The 19981-nt window shown below is 42.4% G+C and overlaps 2 protein-coding genes across 2 annotated transcripts in view; one reads left to right on the top strand and one right to left on the bottom strand.

The window, feature by feature from the left end:
- Window positions 1–791: 791 nt before the first annotated feature.
- LOC121834779 lies at window positions 792–2704 on the bottom strand. Its single transcript, XM_042288555.1, has 3 exons — window positions 2695–2704; window positions 2499–2538; window positions 792–1995 (listed from the first exon to the last, which is right to left on the bottom strand). Exons 1-3 carry the CDS (start codon window positions 2702–2704, stop codon window positions 837–839), a joined length of 1209 nt encoding a protein of 402 aa, XP_042144489.1. The 3' UTR covers window positions 792–836.
- A 2264-nt stretch (window positions 2705–4968) lies between these two features.
- The window catches only part of LOC121048678 (multidrug resistance-associated protein 1), a 110710-nt gene continuing 95697 nt past the window's right edge, over window positions 4969–19981 (top strand). Inside the window, exons 1-6 of the mRNA XM_042288553.1 lie at window positions 4969–4980; window positions 5075–5168; window positions 6500–6693; window positions 6929–7105; window positions 9410–9577; window positions 17164–17345. Of these exons, the coding sequence (XP_042144487.1) occupies window positions 4969–4980; window positions 5075–5168; window positions 6500–6693; window positions 6929–7105; window positions 9410–9577; window positions 17164–17345 (827 nt within the window). The remainder of the gene's footprint in view (window positions 4981–5074; window positions 5169–6499; window positions 6694–6928; window positions 7106–9409; window positions 9578–17163; window positions 17346–19981) is intronic.

The following is a 19981-nucleotide window of genomic DNA, read 5'->3' as shown; positions in this document are numbered from 1 at the left end:
GACAAACGTGTCCAGTTACGTTCTCGTCATATCGCTCCGGAGGCCATCGAGATTCGCACCGGGCGCACCTAACGTCCACAGCTAGACACACAAAATAAAAAAGCACCATGTTCACTACGTAAAAAGTGGTCTCAGTTCTTGCATCTGTAGACAGGTACGAAATCTTGCCCAAATTTATTCACACCGCACGACGAGCGCAACACGTCGCTGTGCAAACGCAGTCCAACAACACGAAGCATAAAAACGGCAGATTTAGGAGAACAATTCGGAGTCCATTGTTCAATTAAAACGACGTAATTTATTTGAAAACGCCCACAGCTTTTTACTCACGGTATGCGTCCGGAATCTTCCACATTTTGAAACAGAACGAAGGAAGATTTACTTTTAAAAACGCTCACTGCGTCCTCCCGGGCCAGTTTTACTGAATCAGCTGACGACGACGGGACTGGACCCGTTGTACGTCAACCCCGCATAACACACATAGCACCGCATTACACACACCACGAACGTTTCAGCTCTGTCGCATCGCTGTGTTGCACCAAACAGAACGAAATCGCCGAAACCAACGCAGCGCTGTCGTGAACCTTGGCTTGTGGTTGCGCACTCGTGGATTCTGTGACTCCCTTCGCTTTCAAAGCACGCACGACGATTACGAACGATACTTTCCGTCTTCCGGTAACATCACAGGGGCACTTCTCCGGTCACGTCTCCGCTACCTGTGCTCGCAAACCGCGTCAAACCAAAACATTTTGGATTGGATTGGATTGGATTTGGAGCTAACCCCTTTGTATCGGGGGATCTCAGCAGCGCTGGATCTAGCCTGGCTAGTAGCTACACTAGCCAAAAACGTAGTTGTGTTCTTTTGCTCTCCTCCACCAACACTCCAGTCTCCTCTTTGTCACCTCCACTTGCTGCGAGCTGTCGGCGTCGTACTGTTCGTCAACGCCCCGGAAACCCAGCGCCACCGCCATGTCTGGTTCGTACGTCACGTCCGGCTTTATACCCGTGCATTCCAGTATGACGTGTTCCGCCGTCTCGTCTGCTCCCTGCGCGCACATGACGCACTTCACTTCCATGTCCATGTACTTCGCGCGGAAAACGCGGGTCCGCAGCATGCCGCCTCGGGCGTCCGAAAGCAGTGCACTGCCCTTGCTGTTGTCCATGAAAGGTATTCGCTTCACCTCCTGTTTCTCTCTGGCATACAGGGCCAGCGCTGGTTTCAGACGTGCCGCTTCCGCCCATCGCCGTGTCTCGCTCTCGATCACCCTCGTGCGGATGCTCTGCTGCAGTTCCGGCTGCTCCGCGGCTGGGTAGAGGAGTGGGCCGTTGACCTCGTATCGCTGTGCCAGCTGGCGCGTCCGTCGCACCCACCGGGTTGGGACGGACCGAAGATGTACATACTTGAAGACCTGTCTGGCCCAACGCTCTTCGCTCATCCGGCTGAGGCGTCGCTCGAAGTCCAGCTTGGCTCGGGCCTCCCTGGCCTCAAAACCGGACCAGCCCATGTCTCCTTGGACGGCTTCGTTCGGTGCTGTTCGGCTTGCTCCCAGTGCCGTCCTTCCCACCTCCCTCTGTCGGACCTCGAGGTATTGCCTGGTACCTGATGACAGGCACAACACTGAGTTGCCAAAAGTGAGCCCCGGCACCGCCACCATCTTCCAGACCGCTCGGGTTACCTCGTATCGGTTATATCCCCAGAGGGCCCTGGCCGTTGCTATGCCCTTGTTCTTCCTGCTCTTCGCCTTGACCTTCGTCTCGTGCTCTAGGAGGTAGTGGTGTCCCTTCTGTAGGTTTACACCCAGATATTTGTAGTGGTCCACCCAAGGTACAGGATTGGCTTGAATGGACAGGTTGGCGGTCCCGTTTTCCTCTGCTGCCCCAAAGGCCATCAGCCCAGACTTGTGCGAACTGAAACTAAGCCCCAGGGCCTCTCCCATTGCACCACACTCGTTCATGAGCCCCTGCAGGCCCTGCAGCGAGTCCGCCACGCCAGATCTTGCCGGAAGTCGAGACGTTCCGTCGTTCAACCAGTTCAACTCCGCAACGCAAGGAGAGTGAGGGGCGGGGCATACTCCTCTTCCGCGGGGGTCGAAAGAGCGGGAGTTTCAAATGTGTGGAGGTTCTGACTCTACAAAATTACGTCCTGTGGCGTAAATATTGATAAAAAAAATCATTTTTTTCGCGGAACATTTGTTTTGTGACATGCTTGTCCCAATTAGGCTGCTTAAAAAAAAAACTTTTTTTTCTTTGCAGTTACCCTTTAAACATACGTTAAAGGTGTCAATCATGTTTTAGGCTGCCGTACTTCTCTTTAAGTGATGTTTTAATAAATACTTTCAAAACATGAGGGCGAGACTTTCAGTCTGGTGAAACGTATTTTACAGATGATCATCCTACTCTTTGGGAGCTTGGCTATATTTGACCCAAATCGGCTGCTTAGCCCTGCACTGTCATTTTCTTGTATCTACATGCTCTCACTCACAGATACAATTACAAACAATTTATCCCAAGTCTTCCGGATCAGATGTCTGGTAAGACCTAGAATTGTAAAAGAAAAAAAAATACAATTCAAACCGTACAAGCGCTGTACCAAATTCTCTCTAATAGCGCGTCAAAAGTGCGTTAATGATACGAATTGCCTCGCGGATTAACTTGGTTTGAGGTTAGCAACTAAATGTAATTTCTGAAACTTACACCAATTCATACTAGTAGAATATAAAAATAAAAAAATAGGTCGCTGCTACTAAGGAATCACAGGGAGCCTAGACACCAGAAGGGGTTGCCGGATTTAAATACATTTCTTTCTTCTATAACGAAACGATTTCCCAATATATCATTGTGTAAACGCAAGATACAATTGACTGAAAAAATAAAAATTACGTTGAAAATATATCACAAACATTTTTGTACAGTTCATGATTTCGCCTGTAGCGAGATCGTTTAGTACGCGATATGTAACTTCGTTTAAAATGATATAGGAGAAGCAAATGATTTATGCGATAGAACACAAATCAAATATTGAAAGCAAGATTATATTTCACAAACGTTAAGAAAAAGTGCATCCAATTTCTTCCCACATGACTAGGTGAAAGCACCAGTTCAGAGGTACTTAATGGTTACCGTTTTTAACGCGAAAATTCCTGACCCTACTATCATATAAATAAAAGACCACCGCCACTCACATAACGTTTTTTTTTGTTACTTTTATATTCTTACTATGAAACTGTAATTTATAAAAAGTATACTTTTATCACTTAAAATGTGTTCGCTTCGAATTCTCACGAAGAAAGAATGTAGAACAAGACGTGTATTAATGAATTCTTAACATATTTCACGCTTCTGTGCACTCATTAATGTTCTCGGGTGAACTTTAGCGAGGTCTCTGTAACTAATATGGTGCTGGTCTCATTTCTTACAATATACACTTTTAGAAATGCCGCGCCATCTAGCGGCGCCGATTCCAAACTATGTGCAATCGCTGGGAGTGATCACGTGGGCCGCTTTGGCGGGGCCACGGCCGCGGTTACGGGGAATACGATCGCGGAGGACAGTGCTCTGTATTGGCCGAATAGCGCCTTATAAGATGCGCGTTTATTGCTGTGCGGCACAGTGGAAGCAGATGGGCGTGAAAGATAACGTCTCGAACAGGACGAGATTTACTGCTTTGCTGCAAAAATACAGATGTCAACAACAAAAAAAAGGAGCACCAGTATAAACCAGAATCCGTTTATTGTGCGCTCCCTAAACTCCAAAATAAATGAAGTCGGCATACCCGCGGGAGCACGAGGATTCATTGCGATGGCTCGCGAAGTCAAAGAACTATCAAAGCTTTGTGCACAAGCACGTAGCTTTCCCCGAGGATAATTTATTCAGGGATGTCATTTGAGCTATACTTAAATTCGGGCACTCTTCTTCCAGGTATCCCATTCTTTTCCTTCCCCAGTGATCTTTTTTTTTTTTGAAGCAACCAAGAAATTGTTATAAAACGTCGGAATGGAAAACATAAAAACAGAAAATATACGAGGCTATAGGCCGACGCAGTTCAGCCAGGCTCGGGGCCTCTCAAACGTTGCTGGTAGCCGCCGGTTCTTGATGCCACAAGCTGGGCCAAGTACACTGTAAACGACTTTATTTTCCCGAAGACCTATTTTTCGCAAATTTTAGGACTTAATAAAAATTGCGAAAACTAGATCACGCAAATGAATCACCCTATAGGCAAGGGCTACTTAGGATACCCCTATATACCTTGGAACATTGTGCCGCCAAATGTTCTAGAAACTCACAATTCGTAACATTTGCGAAATATCGAGGCCGCGAAAATACAGTTAACAGAACTTGCTTTCAACTTTGCCGAAAAGCCTAAGAGAAGAGAACATCGTGTCGAAGACTGCCACGGCCCCTAAAGCAAATGGTCTCTGTACTGCTGCTGCCGAAGACGCGATATGGGACGCGATCGTGGACAAAATTGACAGCAATGGCGTGACAAGCAACTGAATCGTAAATGTAAACAAAATCGCCAACGAGTACGCGAAAAACGACTCCATCGCCGCTGTGGACAGCGTCGGCAACAAAAATGCGACAACCTACTCAGTCCCCAATATAAGAACCAAGCCGTAAAAACCAAGTCGCCGTTTCGGGCGAAGGTGACTCCACGTAACCTTCAGTTGCAAACTTAAATTGTTCCTTCGGTTTTGGTCGCTCGTCTTGCGGGCTACGCAGTTGTCGTTTACTTCATCCGTAGTGTACTAATATGGAATGTCAACCAAGCCCCTGGTCCACGACAGCGGATCGGGACCAGCGGCGCTGCAGCTTGCGAACGCGGACGCATACCACATAATGGCTGCACCTTGTCAGATCATAGTCCGAGCTGCACTTTCGAGCGCCGTCGAGGCAGCGGCTCATTGTTGACAAGAGCAATTTCAGAAATGTTCTATTGCACATCACGATGTGAGGTGGTTGCAAGGGAAAATGTCTTACGAGGTTAGATTGGTTGGTTGGAAATAATAATTCCGTCATATTAGGCCTTTTTCACGTTTAACAACTTGTATCTTAGAGTTTTATGCACTTTCCACAGATGTCACTTGCACTCGAAAGAATAATCAAGTTCTGCAGCCAAGAGGAGGAGGAAGGGAAGCAAATTGGTTTCAACTACCACTCTCAAACTAAAGGTAGTGATTTTTGTTATCGCTGATGCAAGTTCAAGGTGTTCAGAGTTCTAATGAGTTCTAATTCGCACGAAAAATATATAAAAAGTTGGTATCCCACGAAATAACGTAACATACAGACACCCTCCTAGATGCTTTGGGAAATTGGCTCCACAAAAGAATTTTTTTTTTTTTTTGAGGACGGTAGCCTTTTTTGTTTTTACATTTATAATCCTCACCATTTCGTATGGCATATGAATGGAACAATTATATATATGAAAAAAAAACATTTTGGGTTTACCTTATAGTTTCTCTCTGCCAAGTATGTGAACTAAGACTTTTTTCAGAACCTGATTATATAAAAACAAACAGCTTCTTTCATCAAATATTACAACATAGTACAGCACAGTTGAATACATTTGATCATCATTATCATAACAATGTAGACGGAGTTCGATCTCAATTCAAACTTATCTTTATGTACTTGTTACACACTAGAGGCCGGTATATAAACTATTGCCTTCACTGCTTTTATATCGGGCTAGGCAGGAATGATGTGAGAGGATAACCGTCAATGTCCTTAGGCGAATTATATAAAATTTGTTGATTATCTTTTTAATGAATGGATAAATGTGTAAGGTTGCAATTCCAATTTTACGACAGTCATTATCAAAGGCGAAATAAGTCTACACACTTAGCGAAACTTTTCAGGGGTTGGAGTTGTTCATGGATGATTTCTCGGTTTTTGGTCACCCGATTTCAAAATTGGACGCAAAAAGTGTGCCTGAAGTCCTGGCGCAATGAGGTTCAGGGGAGTGACGTCGTTTCTATCACATCGTCAATATTTCTTAAGCGCATCCTAGGTAGATGTACGGACGGCACCTTGCGAAAAGTAGTGACCGGGTGCCAGAAACGCCGCTACTTTTCTACACAAGGTCGTGGAAAGTGTTCGCCTCGCTTTCTCTGCATTGATGTTCGCAACCAGGCGACAAACACACCAAAACTGAGCGATTGATATTTAATATCGGCTTGCATTTTGACAAAATATTTAAATTAGTTTAGGCCCTAACTATAAGTGCGGTCATTAATGCAAATGCAACGTGACATATAAAACCAGCACTTAAGAGTAATTAACCAATTTTACTTAATATATCTACTGATCCAAACGGTCATTAATCGATACAATATCCGCCGGGTCAGACAGATTTTGTTGAACATGGTGTTCACATACCATATATAAATACTGCTTTCGCACTTATAAAGAAATGTTCTTAAACTTAATCTCAAACACTCTGCATAAATGAATACAAATGTATGCAGTATTCCTCTATAGTGTCCGTACCTTGTTCCCGCAGGTACCATCGTAATGGAAAATTGCTCTTTTGGGTGGACCAACCACCAGAAAAATTCAACACTCACATCCATATCCTTGCACCTGGCGCCTCGGTCCCTTGTCGGGGTCTCTGGTCCAATTGGGACGGGCAAGTCTGCACTCCTTGCAGCCATTCTGGGAGACATGCACTGCATGAAAGGAGATGTCAAAATCACTGTAAGCCCAAATTGGTATTAAATTCATGTGTACAAAAGCACCTTTCTCTGCCGTACTAGGCATTTGTTATTTCAAATAGAAACAGGATTATGCATTTACAGTTATTGGGAATGTCCAGGGCAACACAAAATTATAGATACTGGCATTAGTATTGGGACATTGAAATATTAAAAAAAAACTCCATTGGAGTTTGGAGTGAATGCATTTGTCTGTCCTCGCTTCTTGTTACTTTCAGGGCCGCATTGCCTACACCCCACAAGTTGCCGACATCTTCAACATGACTATTCGTGACAACATTGTTTTCGGTAGCAGATTCGATGATATCCGCTATGCCCAAGTTTTGAACGCATGCGAGCTCATTCAGGATATGCGAACTCTTCCAGCAGGAGATATGACGCAGGTTTCCGAAAGGGTAAGTGCTACCTTCCTTCCTAATATCAAAACACAAAAAATTGATTTAGTCATATTAGTTTTATTACATATTGTAACCATCCTATAGAAATGTGATATTGAACACTTGTTAATAGTAACTTCCAAGAGTAGTAGATTATGCTAGAAAAAACGTCACCTCATTTTCAACAAATATCCGATAGCACAATGTTTTTGCAGTGTTCATCAGTCACCTCAAAGAAGGGGCGGATTTATGGGTAGGCTTTAGGGGCAGGGAGGTGCTGAGAATTGGGGACATTGCGGCCGAAGCGTTGCACAGATCTATTTTGTTGACCCAATATTTACTACATCACCGAAAACTAAGCTTTTGGCTGGTTTATGTCAGTCTTTTTTTGTATAACAAAAGCTGACATTGTGAAGCTTAGGAGGGCACCCCCCCCCCCCCCCCCCCCACGGTCCCCGTCCCCTAATTCCGTCCCTACCTCAAAGCTATTTATTGGACTTGGCTGACGGCTCCAAGAACGAGTACACTGAATGAATTGTGTTATGTCATTCCACAGCCAAAATATAAAATGTCGAGTCAGGGTGTGTCAATTCGGAAAGACAACCAGACCTTACCTGAAGAAAAAAAAATGGCGTTGGTAGCGCTGACATTCTCATTGTAAAATGATCGCTTGTTAGGTAGAGAATAACTGGCCACGTTTCCGCTTCTATTCATGCATATCAGAGGTCTCCAAACTATTTCGCTAAGTGGCCGGACCGATCAGGGATCTGCCGTTGTCTCGTGGGCCGGAAAAAAATAAGTTGACCTAACTGATATAAACTTGAGGAATACAAGCCCTGCCATTTGCATTCACCACAATCTGCACACTCCTCACTTTCCACAGTTTCGGAAAAGCTGTATTTACGCATCTGTATCTGTATCTCGGAATACCTATTATTTATGTTTTTTGCCGAAGTACCTCAGGGATGTCATTTCACATAAAAGGCAAACGTGTATCAGTATCTCCTGGCTCCAAAATACATGCAACTCATGCATTTTTACATCGGAATACATTTTTGAGTATCTCTGCCCATCCTTGTCTTCTGGTATCATAGTTTACGCATTTGGTGCGTGCTGCGACGCCGTTTTATTACGCGGGGTTCTTTCTGAGCCAGTAGCAGCTGGTTTGCTGAAAACGAGTCGTGTGCCATGATTTACTGGAGGGACCGCGGCCAGCCACTGGCCGATCGGAAGACCTCAGCGAGATGGATCTGGCCCCCGGGCCGGCATTTGGAGACCACTGATCTATATCCTCTTTTATTCGCTCCTTCAGTGTGCAACGATTTTGACGACTATTGCACAACCAGTGCAACCCGCGCGTGCACGCGATGTTGAGAGCCGAGGAGCTCATGTAGCACACTTCCTTGCGACCCGTTCATGTCTCGTCATAAGAAGTGAATGGCCCTTGTACTTTACTCTCCCTCGCATGAGTAGGCGCTTTGGCGTAACGAACAAAATTCTTCAGGCGGTTACTTGACATTATGCTGCCACATTTAAAGACAACCAGAGGCCGTAAGTTAAGGCTATAGGCGTCAGGCAATGGCTTCATTTGCCACCATCTCTGAAGTTATTTAACAAGTTTTAGTGCATTATTTGACTTATCGTGACTATTGGCTTCTAATACTGTATCCTTCTTACCATATAACCTGCCTGAACAAACTTTATTAGTGTAGCTTTCACGACTTTTCTGAAACAAATATGATAAGCTTCAGAAGAAACACCGTGTGTAGTGCAATGCAAGGGCTTATTCCCTACCCTAAATTACATTAGGAAAAGAACGCACGTCCGGGAAATTGGACGCTTTAACGTAGAAAGTGTTGCTGCTTGCTTTGCCCTATCAACTCTCAGCATTATCTGTACTTAGACACCCAACACATCCAGGTTCCTTGTCTGACGTACGCCAGTGGACGCGGTTCTTCTGTGACCAGACTCAAAATTAGTCGAGATAAAAGCAGAAATTATCGCTTAATGTCCTAATTCATGTTTTACATAAATTTAGAAAAACGGGTCAACATTTTCATAGTTTGATATAAAACAGCAATTAAAGCGTAACCCTTGATTTCAGCAATTAAGGTAATAGTACAGGCTGGTAATCATTCCAAACATGATAAATAGTCTCCCGTCCGATAGAACCGATCCTTATAAATCATGATTGAAGATTATATTTATGTAACGTTAAATCTATTCAAAAATGAAAACGGCATACGTGAAAACCAAGCACCGAGTATAACAATATGTTCAAAATCCACTAATAACTTCAAATACTCCTTTCTTTTCATCTAGGGAGAAACGTTAAGCGGCGGTCAAAAGCAACGTATCGCTCTTGCTAGAGCTGCCTACAGTCGTTCAGACATCTACCTTTTGGACGACCCCTTTAGCGCCCTGGACTCGAAAGTCGCAGAAAACGTCTTCGAGAAAGTTCTTGGAGAGAAGGGGATACTTCGGCAAAAGGTGCGCCTTTCAATACTACAATTTAGGGGCTAATAACACTATAATGTTAATACAATTTAAGAAAAAAGAGCTTTTTCCTTCTTTTTCTTAGGGGAGGGGGGAAGGGGGAAGGGGCGGTTGCGGGGGTTTCAGTTTGAGAATGACATGTATCACTTTCACGTAACAAGGAACTTGATAACACTATTTCTCCACAGTTCGTTAGCATAGCTCTTAAACAGAGCAGCAAGTAAGGAAAATGTTGCTGTTTCCGATTTAATTCTTCTGGTTGGAAGCCTTTAATTGGTAAACTCCATTGAAACAAAAAACATATGACACATACGACTAGTCTATAGAGCAGAATCAATGACACATTATGTCTATTTTCCTAATGGCAACTGTGGGTCGCCTGTCAATACCGCCCGATCAGACCGAGTTCCACTCGCCCCGAGGAAGCCGCTATCATCAAGAAAGGTTTAATTGCTACTCAAGGTTAAGGCTGACGAGGGCCAAAGCTGCCGTGTGGTCCGGGTCTCTGTTTAGACCGGCTGCCCGGCGCCGGCTCTTCTTTCTGTCTGGCTTGGAACTCGCTCACGCACCTCGCCCGCGCCGAGCCTCCTTTTTCTTCTTCGCTCACGGCGCCGTCCCTGCACGTGCCGTGCCGCTCAGGCCGTGTTCCAAAATTTCGGAAATTAAAAACAGCGCGGAAAGACGAGGACCAGACAAAGAAGTGACACGGACTACTCGATTTACTCGATCTTACTCCAGGGTAAGGGTTTTGTACCCTTGGCGTTCTAAGATCTACCCTCGTCCAGCGTTTTTCAATCTGTGCTGTCACGTGATACGATCCGCCGGAGTAACTCGGATCCATTTGGGCAAGATTTGGAACACAGGGTCGCTGTCCCCCACACAACACACAGGATAACTTTGTCTGCTCATAGTCTGCTAATATACTTCGCCTGTAAGCGGAAAATAAATGGCACATTTTTTTTACTTCTCTTGCTTTATTTTATAATTAGTACTATTTTCAATAAATTATTGGGGTGCACATCACACGATAATATGTTGTGTTTGTGTGCATCATGCGTATGGTGCGTGTATAGAATTATAGAGTTTGTATTAAACCACTAATAAAACAACTTTATCTTATTTTATTTTGGACTTTTATATCGTACTATGGGAAATGGGCCATATTGTTGTCTGGCGTTGTTGTATTGTTGTCTGGCGACGTAGAGACCAACCCGGGACCTACGGAAGCTATACTTGTTGAATGAAAAAAACTGTCTGTCGGGCAGGCTCAGATAATTTCCCAGGTACAAGACCTCAAAGCCCAACTGCAAACTAAGGACAGAAATATAGCCAACCTGAATGAGCGAATGGCTGAACTAGAGTTTCATTATAAAAAAATTGACACCTTGCAATCGGACCTCGAGACGGCACGCGCTGATACTGCTCAAACATCCCATATGGTTTTAGAGATGAACGCCCGAATGGACGATGCTGAAAACCGCTCACGAAGAAACAATGTAATATTTTACGGCGTTCCTGATCCCGTCCCACATGAGACTTCTGTCCAGTCCGAAGAAAAAATAATTAAGTTATGCTCTGATCATCTCCACGTGACGCTTGAACCTACAGATATAGAGCGAGCTCACCGTCTCGGCCATCACACATTAATTGTGTGATGCCCATTAATCGTGAAACTAACTTTTTTTAAAACCAAGGAGGTCATTCTTTCGAACGGCCGTAAGTTAAAGGGCACCGTCTTTAGCATTGGCGAAGATTTCTCGCGCCCCGTCCAAAACGCCCGGAAGCAGTTAGTTACATTTGCTAAAAACAAGGCAGTCCCATTCTCGCTACGCTACAAAACATTATTCATTGGCAAACAACGTTATATGTTTGACGAGTTGTCACAAACTGTCAAAGAAATTGCATAACAATCACCAATCTATCAACGACCAATAAACCGCCCTCAATCCACCCCTCGTGTAAATACTTCCTTATCTGTTATCTTTACCAACATACGGAGCTTCCTTTCAAAGCGGGATCTTGTATCTAATCTCGTGTCGTCATCCAGCAGCAATATATTACTACTAACTGAAACATGGTTAACTGCCGACGTCACTGACGAAGAAGTCCTTGCTGACTTGCCAAATTTTCAAATCTTTCGAAATGATCGGAAAGGCGCACGAGGTGGAGGTGTACTCTTCGCCGTTAGCCAACAGTTGTCCTGTTCTCTCATTACCATTCCCTCTGATATTGAAGCATTGTGGCTCATATGTCGGGCTTCTCCGCAAACAGTTGTACTGGGCATCTGCTACAGACCACCAAATTATAGTACCGAATTTTCCCGTAAACTAAACGACCTACTATGTCAACTTTCTGCAGAGTACCCAAATGCACGAATTCTTCTTTTTGGTGACTTTAATTTCCCAAATATTAATTGGATTGACCCATCACCCTTAACTGTAAGCAACTCAGAAGAAAAATAATTCATTGAGGTTTGTCTCAATTTTAATCTCACCCAGCTGGTAACAGAACCAACGCGCGTCGCTCGCGAATCTGCAAATATTTTAGATCTAATATTAACCAATCAACCTGACAGTCTATCATCCATAAACTACCTTCGAGAGATTAGTGACCACAGAGTTATTCATGCTGTCTTTGAGCTTACTCCTGCAAAACGTCATATCGAAAAGAAAACAATTCGCCTGTACGATAAAGGAAATTATGAAACTATAAATAACGAGCTGAACACCTTTTTTCCAGTTTTTGAAGCAATATTTCTCAACCAGTCAATTCATGAAAATTGGTTGATTTTTAAAAATAAGTTAAACGAGCTAGCAAATAATTTCATCCCCTTGTTCAGTTTCCACGCAGATCAACATAAACCGTGGTTCACTAAAAGCCTCAAAAGATTAAAAAACAGAAAAAAACGTCTTTTCCGCTCAGCCAAGCTGTCGGCTGGCCCTAGTGCATGGGAAAAATACTACGCGGCTGAGGATGCATATTTAACCGCAATCCGAAACGCCAAGTACTCTTTTTTCCACGTGGACCTACCAAATATGTTGATTAAAAACGCCCGAAAATTCTGACAAGTGATAAACCCTCAGCAAAAGCGTACTGTTGCCATTATCAATGAATTGGGCGAACCTGTGAATGATGCTGAATGTGCGAACGTTTTCAACACCGCGTTTTCATCGGTTTTCACTGCAGAATCTGATGTGTCATTTACAATGCTCCCTGCAAACACCAAGTGTCCAATGTCTCCCGTCACTTTTTTTGCTGATGGTATTGCGTCAGTAATTGATAACATTAAACTGTCATCATCAGCCGGCATAGACGAAATTAATTCAAAATTTCTAAAAAATACTAAACACATCTCTGCAGCAAATTTGTCCTTGTTATTCTCTCAGTCACTTTCTACAGGTAACATTCCGGAAGACTGGAAGGTGGGAAAGGTCGTTCCCGTCTACAAATCAGGTAATAAAGAATCCCCATTAAACTACCGCCCTATCTCTCTAACGAGCGTGCCTTGTATAATCATGGAACACGTCATTTTTTCTCAAGTCATGCATTTTCTGGACTCGATCGACTTCTTCCATCCTTCGCAGCACGGCTTTCGTAAAGGATTCTCCTGCGAAACTCAGTTAGCCCTCTTTCTTCATGATCTGCACATTAACCTCGACTCTAACATACAAACTGACGCCATATTTTTAGATTTTTCAAAAGCATTTGACAAAGTATCTCATCAGCGCTTGCTACTAAAACTTGCTCAGTTGAACTTAGACCATAATATCTTACGATGGATCAAAGAATTTCTTAACAACCGCTCCCAATCTGTCCTAGTTAACAACCAGTCTTCTAATCTCATCCCAGTCACATCGGGCGTCCCCCAAGGGTCTGTTCTTGGTCCGCTTTTATTTTTAATATATATTAATGATTTACCGCAACATTTATCCTGTAATATTCGCATGTTTGCAGATGACTGCGTCATCTACCATTCCATCACTAACGTATCGGACCAATCTGCTCTCCAAAACGACCTTAACCGCGTGCTGCAATGGTGCGACCGTTGGTTAATGTCACTTAACTCTACTAAATGTAAAGTTATGTCCTTTCACCGCCGCCGCAATCCCCTTTTCTTTCCCTATACCATCACTACCACCCCCGTAGAATTTACCGAATCATATAAATACCTTGGTGTCACCCTTTGCAGCGATTTATCTTGGCGTACGCATATTACTAACATTATTTCATCTGCTAACAAAACCCTGGGATTCCTTAAACGTCAACTACGCCACGCCCCTCAGGAAGTAAGACTACTCGCCTACAAATCACTAATAAGATCAAAGCTTGAATATCCATCCGCCGTCTGGGACCCTCACCAAGTATACCTCATCAACGCAATCGAAGCAGTCCAAAATCGCGCAACTAGATTCATTCATTCTTCATACTCGTACCATACCAGCGTATCACCCCTGAATGCTGAATCAGGTTTACTTAGTCTCGCTTGTCGTCGCCGCATCGCTACCCTCTGTGTGTTTCACAAGTTATTTAATTCCCCCCTCTGTATCTCACCTTACACCGTACCTCCCACACGCATATCTCACCGCACCAGTCATCCTCTCCAAGTTGCTCGCCCACGCGCTCGCACTGTCACTTTTTCTGCGTCATTCTTCCCCCGAGCAGCTCCAGACTGGAACGGCCTTCCCCACCACATTGCTGCTATCCCCTGCCCATCAATCTTCTTCGAAAATGTTACCAATCATCTCTCATCCTGAAGACCAGCACCTATGTTTGATTATTTTTGAAACCCCACCCCTTATGTAATACGCCCTAAAAGGGGGTCTTTAAGGTAATAAAATGAAATGAAATGAAATGAAGTGCATATGTTTCTTTTTTCTTTTTTCTTCAACATGGACTAGAGTTTTTTTGTTTTTTTTAACGGGCGTAACTTACACAAATCGTTGGTCATCGTAGAAATACCAGAGAGTTTATTTTATGAGGCATTACGCTCCATGCAAGGTCAGAGATAAAAAAGCGCGAATTCTTTGGCCGCAAAAATAAAATACGCATCGCAGAAACCTCTACTTTTACGCGAATGTAACTCAAACTGGGATGAAAGAATTTACAGCTTTAAGAACAGGCTGTTATCTTGTTGAACAAGTCGAACCAAATATAAAAATATATTGTGAACCAACGTTCACATATACTTATTATTCAAATTACATTGTGGGCACCTTTGGTATTTATTTCAGCGAAAGCGTGATTAATCAAGAACGAAAACAAGGTTGTTAATTTAGTGGAGAAGACTTGGTTGCTGAAATGAATGCCGCAGTCGGCCATTGCGCCATTTCTTGGTTTGCCAAAAATTAGTCATCATACCATTAGAAAATAATGGGTTAGTGTCGTGATTTAGGCGAGTTGGTTCATAATAAAGGGAAATAAACAGCGCGCAAAAAATACACAAGGACGAAAGGAAGGTGCGAACTACACAAACGCTGAACTCACAACTAAACATTTTTTTTTTTTTGTTTTCTTCAATAAATGTTTAGTTGTGAGTTCAGCGCTTATGTCGTTCGCACCTTCCTTTCGTCCTTGTGTATTTTTTGCGCGCTGTTTATTTCCGTTTAAAATAATGGGGTTTTGTTTTATTCCAGGGTACATATTTTCAAGTGTTTGCATTATGTGACTAACAGTATCCGCACATTAAAGGGTATTACAAGATTACTGCAATCCGTAGCCTTTTTCTTCCTTTTTTTTCTGCCAGCCAAGAAATTACTTATTATTTTCTTTCTCGGACCCAATATAGATTTTTTTTGGCATGATTGATACACCAGGAATAAAATTAAAGGGTCATAATCACTAGCAGTATCTTGGACGTAGGCAACAGTAAATTAGCAACGTTCTACGCTAAAAAATATAGCCAAATTAAAATGACACACAAGACACGTGGGATCTAATATTTCATAGTTAACTACAATTAGTTGTAAATAGTTATAACAATATAACACCTGTATTTGTAAATCTATCAAAAATTGTATATAAAATAAATTTCAATTCGTTCATACTATAGCAGATTTATCATTGTTTAGTCGCGAACGTGTAACCAAGTGTTGGTTGCATGAGCTGCTGTGCTTTAGCGCTCACAGGGGATTTTAACGCGACTCAATTTGTAAACTATGCATAGGGAAAGAGTACATCAATTTCTGCGTGTTTTGCTTGTAGATCACCACTTTAGAAATATTGTCGCCTTTCAATCACAATAATGTTTACTACTATCTGATACCCAAGGTTAAATTAAATCTTTGATGATCAATTCCCTATTCACAAACACAGCTAATAAGTTCATCTTTCATATTTAAGTCATGTGGTGACATTAAGCCTTACACCATCGGTGAATAGTTGTACGCTCTAAATCGGCAAGGAGAGTTGTAACAGAAGACCTCAGGCACACATTGTAAGCGGCATGAGTGCTCGCTCGACTCTCTCAAAAAAGTATACATTAAGGGCGATAACATACCCCATATAGTATTGATACAAGTATTTGCCCTATGAATATTGTAATTCTGGTGATCTCTATATAAGTATAACGTAAAAGAAACAAAACGATTTTTTTTTTCTTAGAAAAAAGAGACAAAGAAGGATTTATAACGTTTTCACAGATATATAACTTTGTCTATATCTCGTTTAAGAACTTCGGGTTTGACTTTGTTTCTCTTAATAACTTAATATTATATATTCTGCTGGACAACGTCAAAAATAGTACAAAAAATATTCATTTTTTAATGTTTATTTATTATTCGTCTTATAATAAGTGTGCATTTACAAGGTGTTGATTTTAATTTGAAGAGATTAATTAAATAAAAGATCCGTGATTAATCCTGACGATAAGTCGCATAATGAAAATATATAAATTAACATCATAATTTGGGAAAATAAGTATATCGTTCCAATTCCACACTTGCTGAGCGTCATTTTGAGACCACTAAATCAGTCCATTTTAGAACGACTTGAAGCACGTCAGAAGCTCGGGGGAGCATTAAACAAGCCACTCGGGCAACGGGCGCAAGCCTAGTAATTGGGAAATGCAGATGATTCGATTTTCATCCAAGTTCTCCCAGCGCTAGCTTTGCGCATGCTGGACGAGTGGTGTGGTTTGTGCAATCCCGCGCTTCTCACGTGCTTCAAATCTATCTAAAGTCGACTAATTTAGTTGTTATCTATAACGCTCAGGAAATTTCTAATTGGAAGCATATATTTATCTTCACTAATAAAAAGTTAATTTAGAAAGTTTAATTAAATTTTTAAATAGTCGTGAGTCTCGGCACCCTATATTATGTCCCCCTGGTCGTATAACTCACCTGCACAAACTGCATCTGCGTGCCTCTCACGAATTTTCGTGTAATAAATCTGTTTGAATTAAAAGCAAACGTAATGTGTAGACATTTCATATTATAAAAAAAAGAAAAAATCTTGGTCGTAACTTTTTACCTATATATAGAACATTTTATAAATCTTGAGATAAACTAAGCTAAATATGATTGTTGTTACCTTTCACAAGTCCCTGCTTTTGCATTTAACAATCAATTGTTTTTTTCCCACAGACCCGAATTTTAGTTACCAGCAAGGGCAGCTTGTTAAGGAACGTGGACCAATTATTACTCATGCACAATAACCAAATTACTTGCTACCCAAATGCCACACAGCTGGTTGCTCGTCACCGGAACTCCATAAAGAATAAAACTCGAGACACGCATATTACATCTAACCAATCGTCTGAGTCAAGGTATGATCGCTCATGCGTTGCATTGAGAATACACTTGTTTTTAAGAAGCTGCGGCGAAAAATATACTTCAAAGTGCAGTATGGGCACATCACTTGAGTAAAAACGTACATAAGCGTATTTACTCTATTCTATAACTAAGCAAACAGTAAACGTTAAAATTGATTTGCTCTTTTTTTGTTCCGCTGCTTATGTAGACTATTCTATCACACTCCGTCACCCAATAGGTACCTTAGTTTTAGGGTGTGTACTTTCCGCTGTTTATTTGTGAGAAAAATCGGCGGATGTTTTTCGGTGTTTATTTATTTTCAAAACACCGGCGTATTTCGGTGGAACGTCTCACGACAAGGCTAAAATCGGTGATTATCGGTGGAAAAAAATGCGATTGATCACAGACAGAGAGTTCCAATTTTATTCACATATTTCATACACTTCTTTTTTAGGAAGCATCTTTTTCTCACACTTGGTTATTATAGTAGATGCAAGCATACTTTGAGAGGCTTGCATCCGTCATGGCAGCAGGTTGCTTGCGGTTCACAACCCACAATTATGAAAACGCACGCTCCTGTATGACACGGACGTTGGCAGTGTCTTCCAGGAATCACAGCAACCTCTGAATACGTGGCTTTCACCGACATCACTTGGCCAGACACAATGGGGAAAGGGCACGAGAGAGCCCACCCTCCACCGCGTTAATTTTTCAACAGAAGGGGGCCATGGGAGACACAATAGGGGAAAGGCGTGTGAGAGCTTAGCTTCCACTGCGTTCACTAGACGCTTTTGACCCCCAGAAAGGAGGGCGGACTGACGCTATGCGCAAGCCATGTATAAACACTGGAAGGATGCAGGATCCACGAGATAACATGTTTGACGAACCTCTACGGGGAAAAGGTTTCGCTAGGTCGGAATCATGCCACAACCGGTGTTTTTCCGTTTTAACCAGAACGAAAAAATCCAACCACCGGTGATTTTCGGTTTTAACCGATTTTATATTTTCTTCACCGACGGATGTTTATCGGTGTTTTTCGGTTAAAACCGGAAAATACACATCCTAGTTATAATGATTGTAAAGAAAGTGCCTTAAATAAATGACTATATATACTGGTTTTACACCTGGGATGGCAGGAATACCATGGAGGCCAATGGACCAAAAGGGAAACTTACGGTGGACGAAGTCACGACATCATCTAAGGTAAGTATAACGTAGATAGGCCTAATGAGTGATATAAAAGAAACAGTGGAAATCAAGGTCGCAAAAGCCGTTCAAATATTTTTAGTGCATTGACAAAGCGTCTTTTAAGGTAGATCACATAATGTTCAGATTCTGATTTTAATAAAGTTTTTCGACATATCATCGAAATAATATTTATTACGGAAGTTGGGCAGGTCGGCAGGAGGAATGTAAGTGTCAGGTTCTTGATAAATTTTTCCTAGTTTGCCACGAGACCGTTACTTCGTTTAGATAATTATTTGCCAAGGAAGAAGGAAAGCCTCTATCTATGACTGGTCAGCAGAAGTGAAACACGCGGTAGAAACATAGCGTAACTTCAGTTGTATTAGGGAAGTTACACGTTCGATTATTTCGCAAAGGATTCAAGACGGTTAAAGAACTTGAAGCAAGCTCGTGAGGCTTAACGGCGGACGACGCGCAATCGAGTTTGCAATCTTCAAGAATAGGGCTTGTGGAGACATCTCCTCATAGGTGCAGAGAACAAACGACCAACTCAGCCCAAACCATACAACCTCGTCGTCTGCTAGCTGCGCCTATAGTGAGATGGCGGTAAAAGCCTAATTTTCGCTTGGTTGGTCATCTACGTCGACATACAAATTTGCTTTTTTCCAAATTTTATAAGGTGCAATGCACCGCTAAAATGCACCTTCGGCGAAATTTTTAGATTGCTGCATGCTGGCGCCAATTTTCCGGCAGATTTTGGGGCCAGCCTCGGGATTTCTAACAGCCTTTGTACCGGGGGTCTCCAAGTCCCGGCCTCTGCTCCAGATTTTATCCATGGTGACATTCTGGCCAGCCAGCGGATGACCGCTGTCTCTCCAGTCATGCCCGGCTCGCTGCCCGCTGCTACCAACGCAAAATTAATAAGCGATGAAAAAATATTCGGCGTTAATGTCCTGTCTTGATCGCATTATATACTGGTCAATGTTATATGCAGTTCAATGCTTGTTTCCAAGGTATAATCATACAAAATTTGCCCTACCATATATTTATATAAATTTAAGACCTTCCAAATGTAGACGTTACTGCCAAGACCCATATGCATACAAACTGGTCAGGTTTAACCGACAAGTGATAGCCGTGCACAAGAAAACTTTAGTGCAAGCAATAATGCCCGAAACGTTTTCTGTTTGTGATAAAGAATTTGATTCACTTCTGTGCACTAAAACGCATAAATAAGTCTATCTTGACTCAGGATTCTCCTTCATGCTAAATGAACGCCCACAGCACGAACACGTCACATATAATGGAATAAACAAACTATGACAAAAATCAGGTTCATACATTTTCGATCTTACACCAGACATTTTCAAGACTGAATTATTGCAGGCAATGCTTTTTCCAGTGCTTACTTTAGCCATCTATATATTTTCAGAGTGCGCTGGAGGTAGCCAGGTCCCTGGTGCGC

The sequence above is a fragment of the Ixodes scapularis genome, unplaced genomic scaffold (genome assembly GCF_016920785.2).
Source record: "Ixodes scapularis isolate PalLabHiFi unplaced genomic scaffold, ASM1692078v2 PGA_scaffold10__122_contigs__length_95168666, whole genome shotgun sequence".
In the NCBI taxonomy this organism is placed as follows: Eukaryota; Metazoa; Arthropoda; class Arachnida; order Ixodida; family Ixodidae; genus Ixodes; species Ixodes scapularis.
Note: the sequence above shows the minus strand (reverse complement) of the source record. Positions and strands in the feature narration are given on the sequence as shown.